We start from the raw sequence: 13,188 nt of genomic DNA, 5'->3' as shown, positions 1-13,188 counted from the left end.
GATAATAAATGAACTTATTGTAGATCTTTAACTCTCCTCGCATAAATTTCATTGATTTTATTATTTTTGAAGTTATCTAGCATTATTTTTAAAATGCTCTCTAATTCTTGTTCTTTTAATATATGAAGATAAACCTTTCTCTGAGAATGAGGTGGATTTTGTTAGGGTTTAATTTACACTTCATCTTCAGTACCATCTATCGGCATAGTTCAGGTTCAAGTTCAATAGAAGAACATACCCTTCAATGACGTATGTGTCTTCTGTATGTAATATTAGGCGTGAGGCTGACTTAAAATCATCAGATAGCGAGAATAACCAAGAGGGCAGTGACTAATGGTAGCCAGAGACTAGCACAGACTTGCTTATCTGGGAATCACACCATGGCTCTGAGGGGCACAGAAACGGCAGCTATGGAGAACCTGCTGGACCTCTCATCTGTGCACACAGTTATGTTGGGGAACACGAGAAAGAAATATTTATGAAAGATACCGAAGGGAGGGGATAGGAGGAAGGAGAAGACCAAAAAATCAATGGATACCTCAAAATCTAATAGTACCTAATAATTCAGGCATAGAAGAAAGAAATAAACTATAATAGTCTGACTAATATTGATACAGTATTCATTATCTACTTAAAAAACACTGTTAAGTGATAATAGAACTAATCGTTATTGAATTTCTCATAGACTGAGTCGTTTAATAATTATTTGATTTAATCCTGTTTCTTTGTAAATACGCTATCTTGTGTTAGTTCACTCTCGAGTCTTATAAATTAATAGATTATAACACATCTTAAAATATATGTTCGCATGTTTTAATTATTCTATAACAATACAGATTATGTGATAAATTTGTTCCTATTAATTATGCAATTAGTAATACTTTTAAAATTTTGAAATTTATAAACAAAAATTATGACTATTGGTATGTAGAATGGAATCGCATTCGCCAAAAATTTAAACTGCAATACTTTTGCTGCTTTAACTGACTATTTCACTCATCTTAAAATTTTCACATAATCTGACCAATCACAAACCAAAGACAGTTTGTGTTATCGCGAAAACACCAACTGTCTTTCAATTCTGATTGATCTATGAGCTTCGTGTTTTCAACGACGTAACACGTAACCATGGATACCGATCGCAAAGCAAAGTTTGAGTTTGACGTTTGCCAAAAAAATTATTGTAGCTGTATACGTCAAAATGAGTCGTTTCGGTGGTACTTCAAACGAAGTTATAAACCAAAACATTGAAGAAAATATACCGAGTAACACAAGAAAATCTAAATCTTATATATGGAGACAATTTATGATGTTCTGTGTGGATCGCAACTACAAATTAGATGCAGAAAATGACAACGAAAGACTAACTAAATTCCTTCCTCTCATTCTACTGAATTTTTGACCTATCACTTTGTTCATGAAATAGTCTAATAAAATACCACTCGTGATTTAATTTAGCTTATAAGTCTGTCTTTTATTTCTAAACTCAACTGAGTTTCTTAAAGAAAACACCACTCGTCCTACGGACTCGTGGTGTTTTCAAGCAACTCCATTTCGTTTAGAAGTAAATCGACAGACTTATCGCGAAAATTAAATCACTAGTGGTATTACTATTGATAAAACACAAAATTTGACTTTCTTCTAAAAAAGGTGTATTAAAACACAATTGTAATTTCTAAAAACAATATGTATTTCTTTCTTAACCTAAATAAATACCTTTTCATTTTGATTTTATACATTCTCAACTTATGTATTCCGTAGGTAGATGAAAAGTACTTTTACTACAGTACAATTCCGAATAACGCGAATATTTTAATACCCCAAGGTTTCGGTTTATCTTTAACATATTATTTTATGTTTATCTGTCCCTTGAATAGCACTATCTGTTCGTCTATGTAAAGTTGTTTTTCTAGAGGCAAGTAAAGGCACTTTGTTCTTATACAATAATTATATAGCGGCCTCACTTTCCACAGTATGTCATTATCAGCAGGATTCTGTTCATCAATGTACAAAAAATGAAAATTTTGGTGAAGTTTATAGAATCTGTCGACAGGCATACTATCATACATAGGAATTTGTAGTTTTGGTTCCCGTTCCCAATTCCCAGTAGCGTCTAATTCTAGGATATAGCAAGTTCCCATCAAAATGTGCACGCCATCTACTTAAAAAACGCTTTTAAATGATAATATAAACAATCCTTATTGAATTTCTCAAGAAGTAGTTTAATAACTACAGTATTGCCCAAAATAAACAGTACTGAAACTGAAACATAGATGTCTCTGTGCGCGCTGTCATATTCAAATTAATTAGAATACACCCGTCAAGTAATCCTTAAACAATTAATTATTAAGGCCTAATTGTTAAACATGGTGTTAAGTACAGAGAAGAAAGTGTTTCTTGTGTAGCATTATTTTCGCTCATACGTAATCAGCCGACTTATAGTGCAAGTCTGCAATACGTACGTGATCAATTCACACAACGGTTTAATAAACGTTCTCCAAGTAATGCTTTAATTGTGAAGGTTGTTGAAAAGTTTAGAAATACGGGTAATGTATTGTACCATTGTACCAACGAAAACAATATACATTATTTTTGATAAATTTGTTCCTATTAATTATGCAACCAGTAATACTTTTCAAATATGATTTATAAACAAATATTATGACTATAGGTATGTAGAATGGAATAGCGCATTCGCCAAAATTTAAACTATAATAATATTTTTGTACTTTAACTGATAAAACCCAAAATTTGGCTTTCTTGTTTTAATATTTTATTTTTTTACAGTGGAAATGGTATTAAAACACAAATATAATTTCTAAAAACAATATGTATTTCTTTCTTAACCTAAATAAATACATTTTATACATTCTCAACTTATTCAAAGAACTTGAGTAGCAACACTGTTTGTAAAGTATATAAAAGCACCAGTCAGGTTTATGAATGTAGCACCAAGAAATACAGACATCCACTTTCCATTTGAGTAAGTCACTAAGCTCGCTGTTACTGGTCCACAAAGTATTCCCGGAATAGTTGCAATGGTATTACTTATAGCGAATGTCGTCCCTGCGTAATTAGGAGCAATGTCTACGTGATTACTTAAATGCCCGGCCGAATTACTGGCGGAAAGACCCATGGATATACTTACGAGAATGAGAGCGAACGCCAAATGATCAACAACACAGAAAATTGCTAGAAACAAAGCTGGTCCAATCAGTCCTATACTTGTCATAAGTCTTCTTACATTTAAAACAGACCAACTCTTATTTCCAAGTAACCCATCAGCTACATGCCCACTTATTACACCAAATATAGAGTTCACAATGTATGGTACCGCAGTTAAACTTAAACTATGAGCATTACCCCCTAAGTATCTGGATAAATATGTTGGTAACCACTGCATTATAATGTACGATGACCAGTTCATTGCAAAATGGGCCGTATATATCGCCCACAACGGTTTACTGAATATGAAATCTGCCCAGCGGATATTGTGTGATATCACCTTTGGCATATGTAACGGTAAAGTTTCTTCACTGCTAAAACCGTCTTCAGGATAAAAACAGTGCCACAGAACGAGCCAGCATAATCCGAAGGAACCAAACCAGTAAAAACATGCTTCCCACGATAAGTGTGGACATACTACAGAAGCAACTGTTTGACCAACAGATCCTGACGCCAAGAGATATGAAAAGGCTCTCGATCGTTCTTCTACTGGTATGTTATGAGCAAAAAGATGGAATATTGTGGGTAATCCTAAAAATAAAAAAAAATTAATGATAAATTTCAAGCTGTTTTTTTTTGTTGTTTTTATTCAATATATATTTAAATAAGGAAGTATAAATAAATAAGTAAATAAGTAAATGAATAATTTACGAAATGTGTCAAGCTGTGTGAGCAAGTATTACAAGGAGCATGGAAATACTGTCCAGTCTATTATAAGGAGCATGGAAATACTGTACAGTCTACAAATTAGCAAAGGGGCTAACAAGAATTTCACAATGTACCTCACTTATCACGCAAAGAACAGATACTGCGCTAAGTTTGTGGAGGGGATAACACCAGAAAAATTTGTTCAGTTAAAAACGTACATCAACAGCTTAAAAATGCTCATTTAGCCACATTACATTCATTTTTTAAGATGATAATTTGGTATAACAAAGTTTAATACTTGTCACACTATTTCTTCCACTGCAAATCTAATACTCGTATAATCTGAAAAATTCCATTATATATATATATATATATATATATATATATATATATATATATATATATATATATATATATATATATATATATATATATATATAAGCGGGGATCCTACAGCTTCTGCCGCTTCCCGCATTTCGATCGCCATCTTTTTCTATCTCTCCAGGTGTCTTCATCAATGGCTCTATCTTTCATGGTTTCCATAACACCTTGTATCCAAGACTTGGCTGGTCTTCCTCGTTTCCTTCTATTACTTGGATTGTATTCCATAGCTCTTTTTGGCCATCTGTTGTCGTCCATCCTCTGTACGTGTCCATACCATATTAACTGTCTAGTTTCTATTCTTTCAGAAGTTGTATGTACTCTATCTGTTTTTCTTCTAATTTCAGAAGTAGGTATACGTTCTACTCTTGATATACGGCAAGCTCTTCTTAGGTAGTCCATTTCAACCGTGTCAACTTTTTTCTTTCCTTTTACTGTCATTTGCCAACATTCTGCTCCATATGTAAGAATGGGCTCTACAATTACTTTGTAGATAGTCATTTTAGTTCTCATAGTAGCTTTGTTGGACCAAAGTATCGAATTCAGAATTTGAACACTCTTCCTGCCTTAAAAATTAAAAATTCATTTTACTGGAGAAAAAGGAAGTAGCATCCTGAATTAGTTCACTCTACACAAGATCCTTCATTAGTTCCTGAAGTTAGTAAAAAACCAATTATACCTGTAGCAACTGCACCTCCAAAACTACAATGGAGTAAACACCAGGAACAGAAAAATTCCGAAAAAGGGAAGAAAATTCTGAAAAATTTATATAAAAAAAGTTAAAAACCACTAGTTATTTCAGCTGAAATTGCTCTTATTCATGCAGCAGCTATATTCTGTAAAATACACATTTTTAATTAATTGAACACAATATTGAAATAGACAATAGGTGGGTTGAGTTTACCGAAAGTACAAGCTGATTATAGCCGGTGTCTTCATCAATGGCTCTATCTTTCATCGTTTCCATAACACCTTGTATCCAAGACTTGGCTGGTCTTCCTCGTTTCCTTCTATTACTTGGATTGTATTCCATAGCTCTTTTTGGCCATCTGTTGTCGTCCATCCTCTGTACGTGTCCATACCATATTAACTGTCTAGTTTCTATTCTTTCAGAAGTTGTATGTACTCTATCTGTTTTTCTTCTAATTTCAGAATTAGGTATACGTTCTACTCTTGATATACGGCAAGCTCTTCTTAGGTAGTCCATTTCAACCGTGTCAACTTTTTTCTTTCCTTTTACTGTCATTTGCCAACATTCTGCTCCATATGTAAGAATGGGCTCTACAATTACTTTGTAGATAGTCATTTTAGTTCTCATAGTAGCTTTGTTGGACCAAAGTATCGAATTCAGAATTTGAACACTCTTCCTGCCTTAAAAATTAAAAATTCATTTTACTGGAGAAAAAGGAAGTAGCATCCTGAATTAGTTCACTCTACACAAGATCCTTCATTAGTTCCTGAAGTTAGTAAAAAACCAATTATACCTGTAGAAACTGCACTTCCAAAACCACAATGGAGTAAACACCAGGAACAGAAAAATTCCGAAAAAGGAAAGAAAATTCTGAAAAATTTATGTAAAAAAAGTTAAAAACCACTAGTTATTTCAGCTGAAATTGCTCTTATTCATGCAGCAGCTATATTCTGTAAAATACACATTTTTAATTAATTGAACACAATATTGAAATAGACAATAGGTGGGTTGAGTTTACCGAAAGTACAAGCTGATTATAGCCGCAAATGTCAAACATGGAACAAAAAATTTCGGTATAGCAGTGTTGGCATGTTTTTATAATGTAGATGTTGTATGCTTTAAATATAAAAAGATAAATCTTTAGAAAAGTACATTTTGTTTCTATTATGTTATAAATTCTGCAATTTTTGATTTATATAAAACAACAATGAGTAAATATTTGTTTCTTTGTAGATTAATTGCAGTTAATTATTAGAAATTTTTTTAGAAACTACCCTTTGATAGATTAGGGGATATATTTGGCAATCGTCAAATCAGCAGTTGCCAGATTATAACATATGTTTGCAATTAATCTTGAAAGAGACAAATATTTACTCACTATTGCTTCATATAAATTAAAAATTGCAGAATTCATACAATAGCATAATCAAAATGTACTTTTTAAAGGCTTTATCTCTTTATATTTGAAGCATACAACATCATCATCAGTGGTGCTACAGCTCTAGTTGAGCCTTGACCTTCCCCAGTCTATTTCGCCAGTCGTTTCTGTTCATCGCCAACCGTTGCCAATTTGCCGCGCCGATTTTCCTTGCGTCCTCGTCCACACCGTCCCTCCATCTCAGTCGTGGTCTGCCTCTACTCCTATTTCCCACTGGGACCGATAATAGAGTTCGTCTGGGTGGGTAATTTTCATTTGCTCTTGACACATGTCCAGCCCATCTAAGCCTACCTATTTTTATGAAGGATATTACATCTCTACCATTTACTATTTTTTTATACTTCTCGTACAATTCGAAATTATATCGCCTTCTCCAAATACCATTCTCACAGAATGTGCCCATTATTCTTCTTAGTATCTTCCTTTCGAAGACGAGCAGAAGATTTGCGTCTATTTTGGAGATGGTCCATGTTTCTGACCCATATGTCAGCACTGGTAGGATGAGTGTTCTATATATTATTAGTTTGGTTTTCTGGCTTAAATTTCTGTTTTTTAGCTGCTTGCTTAGTCCAAAATAACATTTGTTTGCTAACAGTACCCTCCGTTTTACTTCTTCAGATGTGTCATTATCGTTTGTTATGAGAGAACCCAAATATGTAAACTTATTTACTACCTCAAAATTATATTGGTCTATACTGAAGTTTTCTTCGGCGTTTCTAGCTCTATCTCTGTTATTTGGAATAGATGCTAACATTTTGGTTTTTTCCTCGTTTATTTTAAGGCCCATATTTTGTGCGGCTGTCAAGAAGGTGGAAGTCATCTCTTTAAGTCCTCGTGTAGTACGTGCGATCAAATCCAGATCGTCAGCGTAAGCCATAATCTGCGTTGATTTATTAAAGATTGTTCCCCTATTGTGTAACTCGGCATCTCTTATAGTCTTTTCTAACGAAGCATACAACATATGCATTATAAAAACATGTCAACACTGCCAAACCAAAATATTTTTGACATTTGCGGCTATATTCAGTTTGTACTTTCGGTAAACTCAACCAATACGTGAGTGTATACTGACCTAATCCTTCTGCAAATCCGAGTATTATCCGACAAGCAATAAGAGATACAAGACTTCCAGCTAGAAATGGTGTTGTGAATGTTGCAATACTCCATAACAGCACACTGCAAATTAATACATTCTTTGCTCCCACTTGAGTTGCCCAAAAACTTCCTAAAACAATTAAATTTAGAAGTATTAGAAGTTATATAAATCTGGAAAATATACTGTATAATATATTCAAGTCACTAAACTTAGTATTAATCAACAAATCATATTACACTTGGTAGTACATTTCATAACGAAGGAGAAAATGATAAAAATAGATGGGCACAACCTTTTAATTTATTGTATAAAATCGAATGCCCTATATTATAATCCAAACTTCTCTATCAACAATGCTAAGTCAAATGTTGTGGAGTAAATGATTTATTGGTAACTTAAAATAAGTATACTCACTGTAACTTCAAAAATGAACCTGTCTGAATCTGTTATTTTTACCATTTATAATACATTATAATTTAAAATAGGATGTTGAACAGCACAGTGATGATAAAATTTATATAGAAATGTAGAGTTTAAAAAAATTGGCTCTTATGAGCATAACAAATGATTTAAAATGAACAAAAATACAAAGGTGTCACTTAGATGTTACAGGAAAACAAATATGCGCTTGGGAACTTGTGAGGGTAGGATAGAGTCATTGATATAATATACTAAGGACGCAACATGTTGATATTTTTACAAGTAGCTGATAAACGACGGAACTGACAACACATTACCAACTACAATGTCTGTCTTGAGTTTGACAGATGATTAATGTGAATATAGTTATCCCCGATATTTCAATGTTAAACAGGTAACATTATGTTATTTCAATATCGATCTTAAGAATAACACATTAGATAAAGTAAAATTTTGTATGTTAATTAACTCATATAATATTTGTCATGTAATTGAAGACTACACTAGAGTAACTGCCACATCTAAAACTTGTATAGATAACATACTAACAAATATGCAATCATATGTGTCAGTAGAAGTCTTGCACGCTGGAATCTCTGATCATTCTGCCCAAAAATTAACTTTTCAGGTAGAGGAAGCAGAAACGAATGCTCTTTAAATGAAAAGACATTTTAGTACAAATAATATTGAAACCTTTATAAGTAAATTACATAATCATGACTGGCTTAATTTAAGTTACAAATTTGTAAATGATCAATGGAATACTTTCTTAAATCAGTTTCTGTATATATTCAATCAGTGCTTTCCTTTTAAAAAGTTAGATTCTAGGCAACGTAAAAAAGGCCTTAATAAAAGAGATGATCCAGAGATAATAGAATGTAAGACTCGTTTAGACATCTTGTTTACAATGAGCAGAGTTAACCATAAATTCTATGATTCCTATAGACAGGTAAAAAATGAATATAATAAGATACTAATAACAAAACGATCAAAGCTATATGAAAACAGGATGTCTGAAGCTGCCAACAAAAATAAATGCATGTGGCAAATTGTTAGTGAAATTAATGGTCAATTAAAAAGTGTAAATTCAATAAAAGTAGAGGGTAGTCCTCAAGAGATTGCTGATAAATACATGATCCACTTAAATACTTCTTTGAATAACACTTTATCTCAATTACAATACACTGAATATAAAGACAACATTGCAAGTAACATAAATTCAGTGTTTGTCGCACCTGTGACAGAAACTGAAATTATGGATATAACTGAAAATTTAAAAAACAAAATGAGTTGTGGAATTGATGAAATACCCACTAAAATCCTTAAACTTTGTATAAAGGAGATAGTGAATCCTCTCACTACAATCATAAATAATTCACTAAAATCTGGTGTATTTCCTGAATGCCTGAAAACTGCCATAGTAACACCTGTTTACAAAAAGGGTGATCCTAAATTAATTAATAACTATAGACCAATTAGCCTTCTATGTTCCTTTTCAAAAATCTTAGAAATGACTATGTATAGGCGGATAACAGAATTTTTAACAAAATGTCATATTATTAGTGCAAATCAGCATGGTTATCAACAGGGAAAATCAACTCAGACTGCGATTTTTCAATTTGTCTGGGATATTTTGAAATGTACTGAGATTGGTCATATGGCTTTGGGTCTCTTTTTGGACCTATCAAAGGCATATGACTGTTTAGTGCATGACCTATTATTTGATAAATTGGAGACATATGGTATACGTGGACCAGCATTGAACTGGTTTAAGTCCTACTTGGCAAATAGGAGACATTTAGTAAAAATACATAAAAACACTGAAATAGGCATCTCATCTGAAAGCACTATCAATATTAGAGTACCACAAGGAAGTGTGATTGGTCCTTTACTGTTTGTGATCTATATCAATGATCTTCATGGTCTTCCAGCATAACAAATTATGCAGATGATACAAACATTTTAGTCAGTGGTAAAGACTAGTCTGTTCTAAGCGTTAATGCTAGTTTAGAGTTCCAGAAAGCTAAAGACTGGTTTTCTATGAATAGGTTGGTTTTAAATAAAAATAAAACAGATCTTCTTTTGTTTAAGACAAATTATGCACATTCAGATATGCCAAACAGTATTACTGTAAATAATGACACTTTAAATATTAGCAGCAGTACCAAATTTTTAGGATTATATATTGACAATTTTTTATGTTGGGATAAACATGTTGACCAGTTATGTATGTCTTTGAGTAAAGTGATTTACAGCTTTAGAGTTCTAAAAAAATACATGAATAGTAACTCATTAAAAACAGTGTATCATGCTAATTTTGAAGCAAAATTTAGATATGGTCTAATAAATTTTGGCCGCAGTAGGGACATAAATAATGTATTTCTGGTTCAAAAAAAAATAATCAGAGTTATGTTTGACTTAAAAAGTAGGGAATCATGTAGAGGGTATTTTAGGAGTAATAATATTTTAACAGTTTACACTGTATTTATTCAAGAATGCTTACTGTTTCTATATAAGAATAAAATACTCTTTAGGAACTTTGAGCCCAATAGTATAGTAAATACCAGGTTATATAATTATAAAATTCCAATACACAGGTTCAGTATAACAGAAAAAAACGCTCTTTATTGCTGCATCAAATTGTTTAATAAACTGCCTGAACCTATTAAAAGGGAGGAAAGATTAAGTTTGTATAAACATCAAATATTTAAATTACTGGTAGCTCTTGAGCCATATTCTGTGGAGGACTATTTGTATATGTAACAGTTAGGAATAAGTAAATAATATTTTTGTTTGTGACACTGTTTTTTTTTTAAATAATTTTATGTTCACGGAATGTAAGTATATTATTTTCTAAAAATAAAGATATTGTTATGTTATGTTATGTATTAAGTCAATCATAAGTTTAAGTTTTCTTTCTGTTAAATTAATATCAATAATGATAATATCTGTACAACATAAAAATTGTTTGGATAGTTGAACCTCATCTTCCTATTAAAAAAATTTTAATGTGTTTGCATTATACATATTTTTTCTAATTTGACCCACATGGCTTTCGCCCAGGGTCTGTAATTGTATATTTAGCATTTTTTATAACTGACATTTGTACTTTCATGGATTCAATAAAAAAATAATTTAATGTATTTTTTTTGGTAAATCAATAAATTATTTTAATGTTTCATATTTTGCACCCAGTCACATCAGTGGCATGCGATGCACAACTATGTACCTTATATATTTGTAAAATATATATGTTTTTATGTTATAAAAATAATATTTTTTAATTTTACAATGTTACACATCATTATATCTTTTATTCAAATGTAAATAACAACAAAAATAAATAATTGTTGTACATATAATATGTACTAAAAGATTTTTTTTCATACACAGCTAATATTCCAGAAACAAGAGTTGGCTATTTAGTACTAGCTACTTTGGATGTAACTATTCATTCATAGGTTCTATCCTTAGTATATTATATCGATGGATAGAGTAGAATAGTAGGATTATATCGATGGATAGAGTAGAATAGTAGACATGGTTTATCTACTGTTTTGTAACTGTTTAATAGTAAGAGAATAGCAAATGTGACAGAGGGGCTTCTTAAGAAAGACTTTTGCAGTGAAAGGTTTTGGTTAATGTATAAAGAATGCTCAAACTTTGAGGTAAATTGCAATCAGTTTTAGAAACATAAATTGAGAGTACTTCAGAGAGTATTTTTATGAAGACTACAAAGTTTTTCAATGATTTTCACTTTTTAGGAAATTCTTAGGTTTCAAACAACTGTTATGATTAGCACCTACAGGATTATTTTCAGGGGAGTGCATCTGCATCTACACATACTATTCACCAATATAAAATTTATACATGTATACTGTATAGCTATGTATTTTCTGTACAGACAGAGGGATGCAGATGCAGCCACCCCATTGCTGGCACCCATGGCTATTAGATTAGACCAGTCTACTATCCTAAATTTTCTGTATCCCAGCCCACATATTTGTTAAAAAAAAGTGATTTAGAAAAATTATCCTTTAAAAATGTTCATGTAAAAAAATTATGCTATCAAAAGCCTGTTACAGGGGTTGTGCACTTAGAAGGCCTAAAATCAGGCCACTTTGCATTACTATTAAACAAATTAAATAATCTATGTATTATAAAACAACTTGAATGTTTTGGATATATGGTAAGGATAAAGGTTAAGTTGGGAAAATAGCATAAAGGAACTGGGTGAACTTTAATTGAAATCAAACTGAAGAAGTACTAAAAAACTATTTGTATCTGCCATAACTACTACTATTTCTTTACATTCTTCAATATTATGTGATTTGTCAGTAATCAACTTCACCCTTTTAAAATAATAGTTTATTACACAAGGGAAATAAGTATTAGATTTTAGTATGAGGTTGTGTTGTCTCTTGACGTGAAGCTGATGAAATATTCTAAAGATGTCAAAGAAGAAACAAATTGTGATATCAATAAGCCACCATTCAATTAGAAGAACCTTTAAAAAATCTAAATCATATATTAAAGAGAACTCAAAACATTAAGACTTTAAAAGAACTAGCCTTTGTTTATAACATTTTGGAAGTAGTCTAGTCTCTTCAGAGCAGGTTTCAGCACTTTCTCAAATATGTTTAATGTCCACTAGTTATTACTTTTTCTTTCACCATTCAAATGAATTTGTTTTTATTTGAAAATCTCACTTAATACAACAATATATGTCTTTTTATTTAACTATATCATCAATGATTGTTAAAGTCATGACATAATATTTGCATTGTCAGTTGATCAATTAGAGTAAAGTTCATATTGAATTAAAATAGAATTTTAACTGAACATTGTCAATAATATCATTGTACTCACAAAGAAAATATCACAGATGTTTCCATAGTGCACAAAACTTACTCATTTATTTACTTACCCAATAACTGACTAGTAAAGTAACCAAATGCAAATGCTGATAGAATCCACCCTTGAGCATGTAAGGACCAGCCAAAAATATCGGTCATTGGTACAATAGCTATGGGCATTATTACTCTATCGGCACTGTTTATAAAATTTGCAAAACTGCATAGTGCCACTATCCTGGAGGTCCTAGTTAACCAACGTATTCTCGCCATTTTTAACTTATCTGAAAATTCTTTGTACTAAACAATGGCACAACTATTTTACTATTAGTAATTTACTCAATAATTTTGTTTACATGGTCTATTTTCAAATTCATCCTTTTGGATATGCCTGCACAGCTGGCATTTTAGATTACACCTTTGACAATAAATGTAA

The 13,188-nt window shown here is 31.6% G+C and overlaps 1 protein-coding gene across 1 annotated transcript; it reads right to left on the bottom strand.

The window, feature by feature from the left end:
• Nucleotides 1-2,812: 2,812 nt before the first annotated feature.
• LOC140436374 (uncharacterized) lies at nt 2,813-13,176 on the bottom strand. Its single transcript, XM_072525126.1, has 3 exons — nt 12,827-13,176; nt 7,456-7,608; nt 2,813-3,756 (listed from the first exon to the last, which is right to left on the bottom strand). Exons 1-3 carry the CDS (start codon nt 13,023-13,025, stop codon nt 2,882-2,884), a joined length of 1,227 nt encoding a protein of 408 aa, XP_072381227.1. The 5' UTR covers nt 13,026-13,176; the 3' UTR covers nt 2,813-2,881.
• Between the last annotated feature and the right edge of the window lie 12 nt (nt 13,177-13,188).

Source organism: Diabrotica undecimpunctata, chromosome 3 (assembly GCF_040954645.1).
Source record: "Diabrotica undecimpunctata isolate CICGRU chromosome 3, icDiaUnde3, whole genome shotgun sequence".
Classification (NCBI taxonomy): Eukaryota; Metazoa; Arthropoda; class Insecta; order Coleoptera; family Chrysomelidae; genus Diabrotica; species Diabrotica undecimpunctata.
The sequence above is the reverse complement of the archived record's forward strand: the minus strand, read 5'-3'. Positions and strand labels throughout refer to the sequence as shown.

Coding starts and splice junctions, on each gene's coding strand:
- LOC140436374 (XM_072525126.1), bottom strand. CDS start 13,025: ATGGCGAGAATACGTTGGTTAACTAGGACCTCCAGGATAGTGGCACTA. Junction 7,609..12,826: donor CTTTACTAGTCAGTTATTGG/GTAAGTAAATAA, acceptor TAATTGTTTTAG/GAAGTTTTTGGGCAACTCAA. Junction 3,757..7,455: donor CGGATTTGCAGAAGGATTAG/GTCAGTATACAC, acceptor TTTTATTTTTAG/GATTACCCACAATATTCCAT.